Raw genomic sequence first — 18180 nt, forward strand, 5'->3', positions numbered from 1 at the left:
AGAAGAAGCTCAACTAATTTCATAATAAAAGTAATGCAAATTAAAACTACCCTGAAATGCCTTGTTTTTTTTTAAATTGTGGATGATCAAAAAGGCTTGATAACTCATGTTGTTGATGAGAATATTTGGAAACAGGTCCTCTGATACAAACTATTAAGAGTATAAATTGATAGAACTCCTGCAGAGGACAATTTGGTAAAAGCTATTAAAATACAAATGCATGCATTATTTAATCTAATAATTCACTTCCAGTAACTTCTCTTTGGATAAATATTCTTAGCAAGACCATTAGTGACCACCACATTATTAAATCCAATGGTTTGTTCTCAGGGTCATTGTGACCAGTGATTAGTGTTTAACTACTCAATCTTCCTTGAAACACGTTATTTACCTGACTTTCAGGACACAATACTCTCCTGATTTTATTTCTCCCTCACTGGCCTTCTTTATCTCTCTGGCCTCTAAATGTTGGAGTCCCTCAGAGCTCAGATCTTGGATTTCTTTTCATTCTACACTCACTCCCTTGGTTTCTTTCCAGTTTCATGTCTCTAAATATCAACTATATGCTGATGGCTCCCAAATTTATATATCAAGACTGAACCTCTCTCCTGAACTCCAGATCCGTATTATCTAATTCTCACAATTCTGGTCAGAACCATACCAGTCTCTCACCTGGCATCCCTGCATCTACCACTCCATCCTTCAGTTTATTTTTAATTTGAAAAAATAACAGCTTTATTGAGATATAATTTACATAACTAAATTTACCTTCACCCATTTAAATAATACAATTCAATGGCTTTTAGTGTACTCACAGAGTTAAACAGCCATCACCGTAGTCAACTTTATAACATTTTTAGTACCCCTAAAAGAAAACCATAGGCATTAGCAGTCACTTTACATTTCCTCCCAACCCTCAGGCCAGTCCCCAACCAACACCCTGCACCCCAGCCCTCAGCAACCACTTATCTTTTTTTTTTGCATAAATCTCCATATAATAAAATTTTTTGTGGGGTTTTTTGTTTTTCTTTTTTGATACAGGGTCAAGGAAATGATTCCTCCGAGGCCACCTCTTACCCATCGGACAGGAGGAGCTCAAAAGGCAAGTGCCAAAGCCAAGGTGAAACTCTTAAATAATAAGATGTTGAGTGCACCAATTTGAAAATAAGGCATGGTCTTTTCAGTATGTTTTCCAGAAGAGGTGAGAAATTAGAGCTTCACAGGTTTTCCTTCCTGCTTCTATTTGTGACCAACGGCATACAGTGTTTAATCTTTGGCTGATAGTCTTTGAGCTGGGAAGAAAAGGGCAATTTATACCTAAAGTATTATTGAATGTAAAACCCAAACCAGTTTCAGACTTCCATCCAGATCTTGACCTCTTTGAAGTCTCTTTACCAGCCATTTTATATTTTCCTAGGCAGTGAGTGACTACCACATGCAGATCAAGAACATTTCTAGAGCCATTCTGGATGAGTATCACAGGATGTTTGGAAAACAGGTAGCCAAACTGGGGAGTGATATGGATAGTGAAACCCTGGAGGAGCAGAAGTGCCAGCTCAACTATGAACTTAATTGTTCTGGGAAATATTTTGCTTTCAAAGAACAACTCAAGGTAAATACTAGTTTATTTAATTAGTCCATGTATTGCTGGTGGATATAACCGGTGTTCCAGGTTCTTGTCCCATCCCAGAAAGAATTCAGAGACAAGACGTAGTAAAAAAGTAAAGTGAGAATTTATTAAAGGATGGATACTACCCTCTCAAGGGGAGAGCTGGCAGGCTCAGGTGAGTGGCTGCCTGAGTTTTCTTGGCAGGTTGGTTACATAGGGTGTAAAAATGGGCAGAATATTCACTAGGGAGGGAAGGGTCTGGGGTCATATTCCCTGATTTTCATCCCAACTCCACCTTCCCAAAGGGAAGAGGGATTCTTATCCTTATTTAGTCTGGACCAGAAGTGTCATGACGTTGGTGCATGATGGGTACTTCTAATCTGCAAGGCTAATTTTATTGAGATGAGGGCATAATGAGTAAAAGGTTACATTCAGACACTGGAGATTCCTGCCTTTCCCAACCTTTCTTTGTTGGCCTCCAGGCCACTTATCACCCCCAAAGTTGTGACCACTTATCAGCCCAGAAGTTCCTGCTTTTCTTTCTCTGCCCAGGGACCCCTGGTGCTTACATGATGTATGGTTTCTTGAGTTGGGCCTGTCTCTCCTTTCTGTCCAATTTCTGCCGTTTGGCCTGCATTTCCCTTTCTCTGCTCATATCTAGCTATCTGCCTGCTCTAACACATGAGTTTTTAATGAAACATCTTCTCTACATATCTAGTTATCATTTTTTCTTTGGTTGTGTTCAGCTATGCTCCACCATTCTTGCTGTTGATTCAAAGGGCTACGTTTTCTATGACAGTGTCTGGAGAAGCTCCACTCCTGCAGAGCCTTGGAATGGTTCAGTATTTTTTTTTTTTTTTTGCATTTTAATTAAATAAATAAATAATTATTTTATTAAGTATGGTCAGTTTACAATGTTGTGTCAACTTCTGGTATACAGCACAATGCTTCAGTCATATGTGAATATATATAATGGAATTGTTCGGTATTTATACTGAGTGTGAGCTTTTAAGAAACTTATTCTTCACTTGAAGCTGGGCCAGATTTTGGTCCAGATTTCGTGTTGCACTAGCAGGCAGAAACTCTGAACCTGACACTGATTCCATGACTAATTATCTCTGTCTTCTATTACAAACCTTTTCTTAGTCCATAGAATCACTAAGATTTGGGAAATACTTACTTAATAATAATATCTTGAATAATAATAGTAACATTTACTGAGTGTTTGCTGTATACCAAACTTGTAAATGTTACACATTTTACCAATTTAATCGTCACAACAACCCTATGAAGTAGATACTCCCATTTTACAGATGGAGAAATGCAACATTAGTTAGTTAAATAATTTGCTCAAGATCATAGAGTTAGTAAAGGTCAAAGACGGGATGCAAATTTGGGTGGTCTGGCTCCAGACTCATGTTCTTATCTGCTACAATGCACTTCCTCTCTGTGCACATTTACTATGTGCCCTGTACTGTACTAAACAGATACAAAGAAAGCACATGGAAGTAATAAAGTGAAAAATAATTGATGCTCATGGAGGCAAGAGGCTTTTCTCACGTGGCAAAGTCACACCTCAGTTTGATTCCTGGTTTTCCCGTTACTAACTGGATAACCTTGGTCAAGTGAATCTATCTCTCTGAGCCTCAATTTCTTTGCCTAATGATGAGAAATGATATTGATATTATTACATGGGGTCATTATGAGAATTAAATAAGATAATGCATGGAAAGTATTTAAGTACAAAACCTGGCAATAATGTTTACTTAGGGAGAAAAAAAGAAGCTTTTCTGGCTATAGCAAAATGTTATTTGTACCGCATTTTAAGATTCACCACCTGTTATTTCTCTGGCTTCTCAATCATCTTCTGAAATAGGATAGTATTACCAGAAGTACATATCTGTTTAACAAATGAGAAAATTGAAGTACCAAGTGTAAAATAATTTGTGAGGTTGGACAGTGGCAGGATTTGAACAGGATTCCATTCTCCAGATTCTAAAATCATGCTTTTCTCCTTTTCTCTGTTGAATCAGTGGCAACCATGAGAAACGTAGTACATAAACATAATGCTAGGATTTTCTTTAGCTTTATGACTCTTCACACAGTCTGAGTACTGTATTGACCATATTAGTGATGATGGTGATGTCAAGAAAGGAAGCTATGTGGAGTATGCTGACCAGGGGAAAATCAGAGAGCCAACAGTCTAGCAGTCACCAAGGGAAACTAATTACCTTCTGGAGTTCTGATGAGCCTTAGATCAGAAGCTCAGGGGAGGTCTGTGCTATTAACATCGTGCTGGACTGTGTTATCAGATCGTGGCCTGTGTTTCTTGCAGCATGCTGTGGTAAAGATTGTGAGAGAGAAGTACCTGAAGACAACATCATTTGAAAGCCAAGAAGAACTGCAAACATTTATTAGTGAGCTCTATGTGTTCTTGGTAGATCAGATGCATGTGGCCTTAAATCAGGTAGGTGCTCAAGAACTAAGAACCCTTCTTTTTCTCGGTAGGTCCTCAGGGTCTCCTCTGAATGATTCCTTCCTTTTTTTCTTCTTTTCTTCTTTAATTCCACAAACATTTATTGAGGTGTCTGCTCCATGCTAGGCACTGGAAACACCAAGATGAATAAGAAACTGCCTAAACTATAAGGCTATTTTTTGGGGAAAAAAAAGGAGTATCTTCTTTCAACTTCCTAGAAAAATTTATAACTGACATAAAATTGAGGGATAAAAATAAAATCAGCTATGTAAATTGTGAAACAGAAATTATCGTTCAATTTATTCTGTGAATGTCTGCAATTCTCAACTTTTTCTTCAAGATTGATAAAGAAAAACTATGAGTTTTCAGATATTATGCCTGAATGACAATGACACTTCAAACATTCCTTCTCTAATTGACTGATAATCTGCTCTCTTCCCACTTGTCTGTTTATATTTGCACAACTTTTATCTTGCCTTCATTTGTTCATTTTTTAATGTATGCCATTGTGATTTGTTTGAAAACAATGACAAATCAAAATCTTATTTGCCTCCTTGGTAGTGTCTAACCAGCTCTGTGTCCTTATAGCCTCTATTCTATCTGTTCTTTCCTTCACTGCTTTTTTCTTCTTTGCCACCATCACTTTTTCTTTCACCTGTTTAGCTTTCCTGAAAGAGGGAGGAGAGGAGTGTCCAGTGTCCTAGGGTTAAGAGAACAATCTGGCAGAGATGATTTGAATGATTTGATTTGGAAAGGAATTGAGAAATGAGCATGAGCATAAGCTAATGTTGCCTTAAGTCTCCAAGGATCCCCTGTCTAGTAGAGGAGACAGGCACAAAATACAGGTAACTAAAGTAGAGTGAGGTAAGTGCTGTGACAGAGATGTGTCCATGGTAGAGCAGATTAGGGAATGCCTAAAGAAAAAGTGAGCAAATTCACCCTGAGATCTTTTAGGAAAGGATTCACAGAGAACCTGTGACTTGAGCTGGGCCTTGAAGGCTAAAAGGAAGCTCTCCAGGTAAATGTTTCAGAGCATTTGAATCATAGAGAACATCACAAAGTCTTGGAACTTGAAAGAATATGGCATATAGCACAGGTTGAAGTGGTTGAGGGACAGAGAAATAGATGATGAAGCCAGGAATCAGTTCTTAGTGGGCAGTGGGGAGTAGGCAGGGAGGCCTTGTATGTAACACCAAGAAGTTTTGACTTTGTCCATTCTTAGAAGTTGAATGCAATTAAGTTGAATTATGTGCTAGGAAATAGTATTGTTAGATTTACATTTTACCAAAAAAAAAAACAAACCTTGGATAGCATTATATAGGATGGGTTAGAGGTGGTGAAGCTGATTATTTTAGCTGGTTATTACATACAGAAGAGGAACAGATGCTTAACTTTAATGCCCTACTGGGTAGCTGGTAATACCATTGACTAGGACAAGAAATACAACATGAAGAAATCTGGTGGAAGGCAGGTGATGTTGAATTCAGTGTTGAACATTGGCTCTTAGTGGGGTTTTGCTCAAGTGAGATCCAAGATAGAGAGATGAGATTTGGGGAACCATGAGTATATAGATGCTAGTCAAACTGTGGCCATGGATGAAGCTGCCAAGAAAAATATGAGTAGAGAAAGAAACAAGCTGGCGGAGAAACCCTAGGAAACACCAATAGTAAGGAATGGATGAGAAGAATTAAGGAGATAAGTGAGTTGTTGAAAAGGCAAAAACCCAGAAGTCAGTGCTATCTCAAAATCTAAGAGAAGAAAATTTTAAGAAGAAAAAGTGGTCAACATTGTCAAATACTCCAAGGAGTTCAAGAAAAACAAAATCTGGGGTTGAGGAAGGAGAGATTGGAGAAAATGGTCAAAACATGCAAATTTCCATTTACAAGATAATAAGTGCTAGGGATGTAATGTACAGTGTGAAGACTTTAGTTAACACTGCTGTCTGATATATACGAAAGCCGTTAAGAGAGTAAATCCTGAGTTCTCACTACAAGGACACATTTTTTTTTCTTTTCTTTTCTTGAAAGAATAGATGTAGCTTCCAAAGATTTACCCTAGTCTTGTGTTCTCTTGATATTTGAAGACTCTAGCTAGTTATTGCCAAACTTTTCGAAGTCATGGCACCTAAAAATGATATTTGCCTGTACACTAGAGAAAATGAAAGAAGCTATTTGAGGTTAGAAATATTTTAGGGATTCTGACTGTCTTGAGGTTTGAGGGGAGCAGTTCTACCCTAAATAATTTTTATTCACTTCCATGGGCTCAGACTGTTGGTAGTCAGATACCTGAGCTTCTTTTTCAACCTTGATATTTCTCTCTTGGTTCACTCTCACTCTCTTACTGTATTGGCAAGACCATAAGAAACCTCACTATCATTTTAGATATCATGACTAGAGTCTCGCTTCTGATTTATTCTTATAAAACTTCTCTACTTCCAATTGATTCATTTTGTCTGCCTAGCATCTTGATACTGACCAGACCATGCCAGATGATGTTCAAGGCACTACTTCAACCATTTACATCAGCAGTGAACAGCTTCGACTCTTTGCATTTGAAGCAGAAGTCAATGAGAACTTTGAAATGGCAACAGTGTACTATGAAGAGGTAATTAAACGCCTTCCCAGTAGTTGTTGTTACAGCTATTTGTACAATATGGGTATAATAAATAGTAGTTTTTGATTGTTTAAAATCCAACCTTATTAATGAAAGGATAGACACATAGCTCAATAAAACAGTCCAAAAATAGGTTCACACAAATAAGGCCATTATATTTTTGACAAAAATTATAAAATAAATTCAATGCAGGAAGAATAGTCTTTTCAAAAAATTATATTAGAACTTTTGGTCATCCATATGCAAAAAATGGTCCAATGAGACGGCAGAGTAAGAGGACGTGGAGTTCACCTCCCCACCATGAACACATTAAAAATACATTTAAATGTGGAACAATTCTCACTGAAAACTATAACTGAAAACTGGCAGAAGGACTCCTGTACAACATAGGCTGAAAGAAAGATATACACATAATCGAGTAGAAAGGGAGGGGAAGTGATCAGGTTGGGACCTGTGCCCCTGGGAGGGGACCCAGGGGAAAAGGGAGACTGCACTGGCCTATACCCTGGGAACGGGTTGAACCAAAGACTGGGCAGCCCAGTCCCTATGTGGAGGAGGCCAGCACCTTGGCTGTTTGGAGGATCACTGGGCAGATAGGAAGGGTGGGGAAGCCTGGACTCCTCTTGTGAGAAGTGCGAGCATGCTGGTTGGCCCCAAGGCAGGACTGAGAGAGGTCTGCCCTAGTGGCAGGGTTTTCCATGACTGCTTCACCATGCACCCCAGTCCAGGGCAACTGAATGCTCCAGCCCCACTCTGACTGTGCCACAGTGCAGCATTGGATCTGGGGTGGCCATGACTCAACTGCAAGCTGCATCTGGGAAGAGCTGCTGACACCTACATATTTAGTATGTTGGACCTCAGTACGCACACGGGCTCTACTTGCTTCAGCACTCTGCTCCTGTGGTACAAAGGTCCTGGTGCAAGGAGAGGGAAAAACACATGGTGAATGGGAACATAGCCAGCCCAAGGCCAACACTCAAGGCTTATGCTCCAGCGACTTGTAATTAGACACCCCCTAATCCCTGCCGTCCCTGACAGAGCAGTGATGGCCAATGATCAGAGAGGAAGTCCTGCCTCACATCTGTTGCCGCCTCTATCCTCTGCATCTCCAACCCTACCTCCTACCAAGGTGATAGATGCCAGCATACCCTCAGAAAAGACTTGACTGACATCCACATCAAATCTAGTTCTCCCATTCTGTGAATTACCTTTTAATTCTGTTGATAGTTTCTTCTGATGTACAAAAGGTTTTAATCTTGATAAAGTCCAATTTGTCTATTTTTATTTTATTGGCTATGCCTTTGGTATCATAACCAAGAAATCATTGTCAAATCCAATGCTGTGAAGCTATTGCGCTATGTTTTCTTCTCAGAGTTTTGTAATTTTAGGCCTTATATTTAGGTCTTTGATCCATTTGAGTTATTTTTTGTATATGATGTTAGGTAAAGGTCCAACTTCATTCTTTTGCATGTGAATGTTCAGTTTACTTAGCACTTTTTGTTTAAAAGACTGTCCTTTCCCTATTGAATGGTCTTAGCACCTTTGTCAAAAGTCATTTGACCATATATGCTAGGATTTATTTCTGGGCTCTCTTCTGTTTCCTTTGTCTACATGTCTGTCTTTATCCTGGGGTCAGACTGATTACTGTAGCTTTATATGTTTAAAAATCAGGAAGTGTGAGTCTTCCAGTTTTAGCCTTCTTTTTAAAGATTGTCTTGGATATTCAGGGCCCCTTGAGATTCCATATGAACTTTAGAGTGAGTTTTCATATTTCTGCAAAAAACATCATTGGGAGTTTGATAGAGATTGCATTGAATCTGTAAATTGCTTTGAGCAGTATTGATATCTTAACAATTTAGGTCTTCCCATCTGTGAACATGGAAAGTATTTCCATTTGTTTATGTCTTTTAAAATTTTTTTCAGCAATGTTTTATAGTTTTCACTTATTATGAGCTGCTTTTATTATTACATATTTGTGGCTAATCTTATACTTGCCTTCTCAAGACTATGACAGAAATTATTATATGTGAATCTCTAAAATGAAACATGAAATGAATCTTTAGGTTCCCAAGTAATTGGATGAGCATATGATGACCAGAACACTGACAGGAGGATGCAATGAGTTGAAGATTCATTTTTACATTATTTCAGCAAGTATTTAATGACCACATACTATAAGCTAGAGAAGTGATGGTGCTAGGCATTTAGAATTCAGTGGTAGGTAAAAAAAGAAATTATAGTTTCTAGTTTCAAAGAGTTAAAAGTTTTATGGAGTGCTTACTGTGTGATGTTATGTGCATAAAGAACATGGCGTAGTGTCACAATAACCTTGGTCCTCTTGATGTTTCATGTGTTAGAGGTTGGTCCGTGAACCCCGGAACCTGGAGCACTGGCTGGACTATGGTGCATTCTGCCTCCTAACTGAAGACAATATCAAAGCACAGGAGTGTTTTCGGAAAGCTCTTTCCCTCAACCAGAATCATATCCACAGGTATGGTTGAAAGGGAGATAAGGAATGAGAAGGAGCAGATAAGCTTCTATATGAAATTGTCTTGGTTCCATGGCTGTGACATGAGACCACATTGTTAATAATGTTGGTGGATTCTTCTCAGCTTGTTGCTGTGCGGTATCCTGGCTGTCCTGATGGAGAACTATGAGCAGGCAGAAATTTTCTTCGAGGATGCTACTTGCTTGGAACCAACTAATGTTGTAGCCTGGACTTTACTTGGTTTGATATTTTCCTGTGATATGAATGTGTTTTCTTTCATTAGAAGATTTTCCCTATTTCTTTCCACTCTTTAATGACTCATTATGTAGTTTTAAACTTTGGTAAAAATGTGGGGAATTTAAGTGAAATGTTGCAATTCTCCAGTATTTAAGGTGGGAAATAGTCCCATTTTGCTTCAACATCTTTTTCCCTTCAGGCTTGTACTATGAAATTCAAAACAACGATATTCGAATGGAAATGGCATTTCATGAAGCCTTCAAACAGCTTCAGGCACGAGTGTTTCAGGCACAAGTAACAACGCAGAGGAGCACTGGGACTGTGGAGTACGCTGAAGAAGGAGGGAAAGCAGAATCCAGTTTAGGCCCTTGGGGAATTACTAGTGGTTCTTCTACAGCAGCAACCAAGGTGGAAGCCCCAGCAGGTAGGACTAGGGAGATGATGAGTGTCTATTGGAAAAATTACTGGTCTTATGAATAGGACCTAGCACGTAGTAGGTACTCAGTAAATAGTTAAGTGAATGAGTAGGTGGAGTTCTGAGTTGTTCCAGGGATACCTGAAAAGGGTCCTTTGAAATATTTCCTCGTTCATATGACTAAAAATCCAAAGCTTCTATTGTTGCTATTCTGTATTTGGAGTCTTAGAGAATTTATTATCTCTTTGTATCCCTAAAAGGAATGTTATTGTAGCCGAGTAAATTTCTTTCTTTTTCCCACTCCCCTTTCCCCACCATATAAGGTCCCACTCTTGTAATGGTTAAACTTATTTATTTATTCACGCATTCTCTTTTTTCCCTGTTCTTCACTGCCATTCTCCTTTCCTTCGCTTTAGGAAATCAGTCTTTCTAATGTGTTTAATATGTGTATTTTTGTTTATGTGTTTCTTGCATATGTTATTTTACTTATAAGTTATTGCACATTGTTATTTTATGTACATGTATTTTCAACAGTTTGAGATATAACTGACATTTCATAAACTACACATATTTAACATGCACAGTTTGCTAAGTTTTGACATATGAACACACCCATGGAAACATCACCACAATCAAGATAATGAACATATGCAAAATCTCCAAAACTTTCCTTATATACATTTCTAATCTTTCTTGTGTCCCCATTTCCAGATAGCCACCAATTAAGTTTCTATCACTATAGATGAGTTTGCATATTCCAGAATTTTAGAATTAAGTAGAATCGCACAGTATATACTCTGCTTTTTTATTTGACTTTTTCACTAAGCGTAATTATTTTGAGATTCAAACATGTTGTTGCCCATACCAGTAGTTCATCCTTTTCATTGCTAAATAGTATCCCGATGTATGGAGATACCACACTATGTTTGTCTGATCACCTGTTGGTATATATTTGGGTTGTTTCTAGTTTGAGACTATTAAAATAAAACTGCTATTGATATTTGTCTGCAAGTCTTTGTATAGACATATACTTTCATTTTCTTAGGCAAATACTTAGGAGTTGAATGGCTGGGACCCTGAGTTATCTTGCAGAATGTTTTTATTTTTTAAATATCTGGGAATTTACCAGATATCCTTGTTTTTTATTTCTAATTTGATTTCATTGTGGTTATAAAATGTGACTTGCATGATTTGAATCCTTTTTGCATGATTTTAATCCTTGAACTTCTTTTATGGTCTAGCATTTGATCTATTTTGATAAATGTTCTAAACACACTTGAAAAAAATGTATATTCTGTTGTTGAGTGGAGTGTCCTATAAATATCAATTAGGTTTAGTTAGTTGATTGTGTTATTGAACTCTCCACATCCTTTATAGTTCTGTGCCCTTAAAGTTTTGTTTAAATAGCTCTTCCTACCTCAAGTCACATTTTCTTCAATTAACTTTATAGTATTAGTTTTACATTTAGATCTTTAATCTATTAGGATTCCATCTTTGCATGTGATTGTAGGTAGGCTTCCAGTTTTATTTTTCTCCATATAAAGATCTAGTTTTCTCAAAACTATATATTAAACCAGCCATTTTTCTCCTTTGATTTAAAATATATATTCTCTGAACTCTCTATTCTGTCTTATTTGTCTTGTCTTTAAACAATATCACACTCTATTGCTATGATGTTGTAGTATGCTTTAATATCTGGAATATGAGGTTCTCTCATTTACTTGCCTTTTGTATACCTTACTTACCTATTCATGAACCTTTATTCACCTATCTGGAGTTTGTAGTGAGTTTATCAAGTACATTAAAAGTCCAGTTGGAGATTTTATTCAGACTGTATTGAACTTATAGATTAACATAGGGATAATTAATGTCTACATATTATTAAACCATTCCATCCAAGTATGTGGAGGATCTTTCCATTTACTCAGGTCATCTTCTGGGTTCTTTATTAAAGTTTTAACTTTTTTTCCAGTGAGGCTCTGTTTAAGTAATCCATAGATATTTTATAGGTTCCATTGCTATCATAATAGTATCTTATTTTAATTATGTTTTCTAGGTGGTTATTTCTGGTATTTTTTAATGAATGATTTTGATTTTCTACATTTTAGATTTAAGTAGATACTATTATTTTTTAGATTGAACTGTATATAACAATCTTATTTGCCTCTTATTAATTCAAGTAGATTATTAATTATATATGTTTTTCAGAATATGGTTATCATACCTGCCAATATGAAGTGTTAACTTTCCCTCCCAATCTTCATACTACTCATGTCTTTTTATTATCTACAATAATGTGATATATATCAGTTGTGGTATTCAACCTTGTCTTCTTTCTTATCTTAAGGGATATGAGTTTAATGTCTATTAAGTATAAAATATGCTGTAAGCTTTTTCTAAAAAAACCTTTACAGAATCAAGGAGGATCTCCTGTATTCCTAATTTGCAAAGAATTTTTTTCATTAATAGGTATTGAACTTCATCAAATTATTTTTCTGCATCAGTTGAAAAAATTTTCTTTTACCTATTAATATAGTGAACAACATTGTTGATTTCTTTTATATTGATCAATCCTTGCAATAATGGGATAAATCTTACTTGATCATAATGTATTAATTTTTAATATACCTGTGGATTTCAGTAGCTAATGCTGTATTTTGGATCTTTGCGTCTTTGTTCATAAATGAAATAGACTATACTTTTCTTTTGTCATTTAGTTTTATAATCAAGATTTATTAAGCACCTTTTGTTCCTTTGCTCTTCTGTATCAACTTACATATGATAGCAATTGAGTTTGACTTAAACGTTTGGCAGAACTCAATCATAAAAAAAACCAGGACCTTGGGGTTTTTGGCAGGGAAAGTGTTTGACTGTCATTTCATTTGATTAATCTTTAATATATTTGTGTTCTATATTTCTTATTGTGTTATTCATGGCATTTTATGCATTTTAGGAGTTCACCAATTTCATTTAGGTTTAAAATTTTTATTAGAATATGTTTTTCATATTAGTCTGTTATTTTAAAACAGACTTTAATTTTTTAGAGCAGTTTTAGGTTCACAGCAAAATTAAAAAGGTGTAGAGGTTTCATATATACTTCTTATCTCCACACATGCAGTCTTTCTTTCCCATTATCAACATTCCTGGTGACATATGAGGTGCTGTATCTTATATGCTTATACTATCTGTATATCTTCTTTGGTGAAATGTTTATTAAGGTCTTTGGCCACTTTTTAATAAAATTGCCTATATTTTTATTAAGTCTCTTGCAAATATTTTCTCCCAGTTCTGTGGCTTGTCTTCTCCTTCTCTTCACATTGTCCTTTGCTTGCAGAGTATAAATTTTTAATCCCAATGAAGTCCAGTGTGTCAATTTTTTCTTTCAAGGATCGTGCCTTTGGTGTTCTATCTAAAAAGCCATACTCAATGTCATCTAGGTTTTCTCTTATGTTATCTTCTAGGAGTTTTATAGTTTTTGCAGTTTACACTTAGTTCTGTGATCCATTTTGAGTTAGTGTTTGTGAAGTTATGAGGTCTGTGTTTAGATTATTTTTATTTTTTTTCATGTAGCTGTCCAGTTGTTCCACTGCTATTTGTTGAAAAGTCTATCTTTGCTCCATTTTATTACCTTTGTTTTTTGTCAAAGATCAGTTTACATTCATGTGGGTCTGTTTCTGTGTTCTCTGTTCTGTTATACTGATCTATTTGTCTGTTCTTTTGGCAGTACCACACTGTCTTTGTTTTTGTATTTTCTAAAATATATTTTTATTGAAGTATAGTCAGTTTACAATGTTGTGTCAACTTCTGGTGTTTTCAAAACGGTATCTTTTCTGTAGCAGAGAATGACCTCTTCTGATTCACAGCCAGCTAGTACTGATCATTTCCTAATTGGCATTGCTTTTTATTTTTATTCCTAAAACATTTGTTATTTGAGAGACAGACTGGCATGTTTAAGAGCTTCCACAAATTATTTAACTTTTCTGTGATTCACTTTGTTTAATGGAGCATAATAAATAAATCTCATAATATTGTGAAAATAAATAAGATTATACATTACAATCCTTAGTATAATACCTGGCATATAGTCATGTTCAAATATAGCTACTTATATGATGATAGTGATGATGATGATGATAATGATTTTGAACAATAAGATAAAATAGAATTCCTGTCATTCAGGAGTTTTAATATTATCTAAAAATATGTTAATCTTTTCCTCTGGATTCTTTGTGGGTTTACAAATAGCTTTTGTAATAGGTATTTGTTTGACATTATCATGACTTGAGCTAGCAGCAGGGTTGGACTGGGAGTCATAGTAACAGAACCTGTGCTGTTAGTTTAGCTTACACTCTTTAAATTATTCAGAAATATTAGAAGTCTGAAAAACAAGTTTTTTCATGAAATATTTAGGGAATGTGTTTCCTGTGCTATGGAAATCAATTGTATTTTATCTCCTGTAATAACCTTTTAATATACAATGTAAGAAGGGGTTTTTTTCATTAAAATTTAATCTTTTTAGGGCTGGGAGCTCCATTATCCATTCTGGATGAATTTCTTGATGAATCCTCTAACCTGCAATCTGATTCACATGAACCCATTTTGCCTGTACAATCTCAGGATCCAAATACCAGCCAAAAACCATCCAACACATTTTTCAAGGGGATACCAACAAAAAAAGGTAATTAGAATTAAGATTTCCACTTGAAAGAAGGGTATAAACTAACTAGACAGTGATGAAAACTCTTATGATAAGCAAAATGGCAATCTTAACTTGTTTGAAGTTGATTCGTTTATAATATTGTTTAAGTTCCTTCATATGAGGCTAGGCTCTGAAATCCAATCTTAATAATGTAACTCTTTAAATAGTAAGGATTTATATTTAGCTCAGAGAAGGAGCCAACTAAAGACCTGTGATTTCCTAAGAATGAATTTTCATTTTTAAAATATCCACAGATTTAGAGTATTTGCAGATCTGTTTCACATTCAGGAAGACATGAATACTTAAAAAAAAAAAGCTTTCATTTCATTCTGCTTGCATTTGGAACCACCAGTAGACTAATCTTGAGAACCTTGAGATCTCCTCTTTAGGGGCCATTGCTATAGAGTAATCTACTGATTTCAAGATTATAATTTTTCTTGTATGTTAGAGTAGAATACTCTCCCTGCTATGTGTCTGAGCTTCTGACATTTTTCCTCTACATCTAATTGCCTATTATTTTAATATAATATTTTCAGAAGCATCAAAATGTCAAGAGTCATTGACTTGTCTGCATCCCACTCCTTATAGTGTTTCCCAGACTCCTACCACCATCTTCATGGAGACCATACACTTCTTGATGAAGGTCAATGCTGTGCAGGTCAGAATATTTAGAAAAGGTCAAGTAGGTGGAAAGATTTTAATGAACTACTTATAATGTCTTAGTGGTGTCTTTGCAAACTTAAATGTATATGATACAGAAATTAAATATGCTTTTGACAGCACACTATAGGCCCAGTGGGATAAACATCCAAAAATATGAACCGCTCTCTGCAGAGAGCATCAGGAGACCTCACTGCAAGTCTGCTCCCTATAGAATACCAGCAGAGCAAAATCAGACTCACATGTAGCCTAATGCCACCTTATTATGGGAACTCATATTATGTGAGTGTTGGGGGTTCACAGGAGCCTAATCAAACCCTTCTTCCATTCCAGTTTCTGAACCAATTGGAAATAGATACACAGTGCTATATGGGGGATAAAAATATTAATTTTTTATTGGTAAAGCTGGGCTGGAGATGTGACTGGTCCCAGATTTGACTTATCCATGCAGTCACAGGTGGAACAGCTAGAGAACTGCAGTCCCCTTCCAGAGAAAAAGAGCTTCCTGCAAGGTCTACTTACCACATAGGAAATAAGAAACATACCCATGAAGTAAGCAGTGGGAGAGAGAGCAAAATCCAGGAGCCAAGAGAATTGACTTTCAACCTGTAGAATGATGCTCCACTTGAGGGTGGGCAAGCTCAAGAAAGAGCAAGAATTATGAACTAGGTGGGGTGGACCACATTAAACAAGAGCCTTTAACATACTAACCTTTCACAATAGAGAAATAGGTTCTCTGTCTCCCTGATTAAATAAATCACGTTTCCCCATGTCCAAGAGCCAGAATGCTGGTAGAGGGAACAGCTGCAAAGTCCCCCATCCCCTGGTATTTTCCTAAGCAGGTATACATGTTAGTGGAAATTTCTATATTATAGGCTGAGATGAGAACAGAGGGAGAAGAAAAGAAGGGCTTCCCACTCTACTTAGCAAGTATATATGACTTCGTGAAATTTGCAGGCCTTATATAGTATTAAAAACAAAGAACAGCCAAAAGTATAAAACTAATGAACATAACAAATATTTGAAAGTGTGTCGGAAATAGGCATTTATATTGCTAGGATCCTGAGTCTAGAATTTTAGAAAGGGAGGTTTTGCCTCACTCTAAGTTTCCTTACAGTGACAGCTGCCTCAAAATACTACTTCATATGTACACGGAGTGGTTGATGAAATGCTTTTGTCTGCTACACAATAGGCTCAAATGCATCCAGTATGATCAGGAAGACCAAAGTTGTACAATACTGCAGATAATTCACTTGGAAATGTGACTAAGTAAATAGCTGGTAATGGAATCATGATGTGGTGAATGTTTATAATTCACCCGTATCATTTTGAAAATGACAAGTATTTCATTCTATAATATGTTCCTTATTATTTATATCAGAGAGATAAGAGAATCTTCAACCATGAGAGCTATGAAACTGATACAATGCAGTCTTTTACATGTTTTTTATAAACTGGTTTTTTCTTGCAGTATGTACACAGAGTACTTGCACATGAGCTATTATGCCCTCAAGGAGGCCCAAGCTGTGAGTATTACTTGGTGCTGGCCCAGATACACCTTCTCAAGAAGGACTTTGCTAAAGCAGAGGAGTGCCTTCAACAAGCAGCCCAGATGGACTACCTGGTAATAACTCTTGCTAGAGCCTCTTAAGGAAAGGGCAAGCAGGCTTTCTTAACAGTGGTGATGCCATATCACATGTAGATTTCTGGTTCCCAGAGGTGGGGGCCATGAGCTGTCAGTAAACTCAATTATCTGTTTTCTTCCATTTGGTTTTCTTAATCAATCATGAGTTTTACAAAGGGCAGAGAAAGGATAAGGACAGCTCTTTAGCAAACCGTTATCTATTTCAAGTTTCCTGAACTTCTACTTTCTTATTGTGAATACTATCATGGTTATGCTTGAATAGTTTTCTTAATATTTACCCTAAAGACAAAATTGCTTTGAAGAATGTAAGAAAGAAATGAGAGGGCAGTCCTAGAACAATACCTCCCAGTGCAACTGATGGCCCTCTTTGTAATTTGCAAAAGAACATGGACTTAATCTAAGTTTAAATGTTAAACAAAGATCATTAATGTACTTTTAAATACCACTTCATCCCATGTATTACTTGTTCTTCACTTTCTCAGAACCCCAACGTCTGGGGCTTGAAGGGTCATCTCTATTTTCTGAGTGGAAATCATGCTGAAGCCAAGGCATGCTATGAGCGAACCATTAGTTTTGTCGTGGATGCTTCTGAGATGCACTTCATCTTCCTGCGACTGGGGCACATATACCTGGAAGAGAAAGAGGTGAGGGATAGATGGTGGGGAGTAACTGTGTAAATCAGGTCGTGGTCTGGGACCTGATTAGAGTTCAAGCATTGACATCCATCTTTATGGACTAAAAATAGCAATATGATAATGACATTTTTACATCCAAAGATAAAGTGACTTGCCCAACATCAGATAACCAGTAATTAATAGAAGTAGGATTCAAACCCAGGCAGTCTAGAATTAGAGTCTGTAATTTTAACCATTATGATACTAAAAAAGTTAAGAACTCAGTAAGTATTATTTTAGATATTATTTTAGCTAACTTTCTTTTATTAGCAGTAGTAGAAACATTCATAGCTTGAGTTAAGTAACAGAAAGTGTCATGGGCTTCAAAAGAACTTCTCCAAACTTCCTGTTCAACACAAAGCGTTATATGTAATTCACCTGAGGCTAACTCCATTCCACTGGGCACTGTGACATGACCTTTTAGCACTTCCTCTCCACAAGTCCTGTCTATATGTTAGGAAATACCTGCAAGGCCTTCTAAAGGAAACTTTCTCTTATGGAAAATTTCAAATGCATACCTAGTAGACAGAATCAGAGAATGAACCAACATGGACCCATCATCCCACTTCAACATTATCAACATTCTGCCAAAGGCTTTTTGACTCCATGCTTTTGTTTTGACTTCATTTCTCTTTCTAGAACACACAATTTATTTTATTTAAAA

General features: G+C 36.4%; 1 protein-coding gene across 2 annotated transcripts in view; it reads left to right on the forward strand.

Moving 5' to 3' along the window:
- The window catches only part of CFAP70 (cilia and flagella associated protein 70), a 73745-nt gene that overhangs the window by 37515 nt on the left and 18050 nt on the right, over window positions 1-18180 (forward strand). Inside the window, exons 14-24 of one of the 2 annotated variants that reach the window (XM_072971331.1) lie at window positions 1042-1106; window positions 1422-1612; window positions 3945-4076; window positions 6546-6689; window positions 9056-9189; window positions 9311-9426; window positions 9623-9847; window positions 14358-14516; window positions 15074-15195; window positions 16669-16821; window positions 17325-17486. In XM_072971331.1, coding sequence (XP_072827432.1) covers window positions 1042-1106; window positions 1422-1612; window positions 3945-4076; window positions 6546-6689; window positions 9056-9189; window positions 9311-9426; window positions 9623-9847; window positions 14358-14516; window positions 15074-15195; window positions 16669-16821; window positions 17325-17486 — 1603 coding nt within the window. The remainder of the gene's footprint in view (window positions 1-1041; window positions 1107-1421; window positions 1613-3944; window positions 4077-6545; window positions 6690-9055; window positions 9190-9310; window positions 9427-9622; window positions 9848-14357; window positions 14517-15073; window positions 15196-16668; window positions 16822-17324; window positions 17487-18180) is intronic. The other variant, XM_072971332.1, reaches the window with a different exon arrangement.

Source organism: Vicugna pacos, chromosome 11, assembly GCF_048564905.1.
Source record: "Vicugna pacos chromosome 11, VicPac4, whole genome shotgun sequence".
Classification (NCBI taxonomy): domain Eukaryota; kingdom Metazoa; phylum Chordata; class Mammalia; order Artiodactyla; family Camelidae; genus Vicugna; species Vicugna pacos.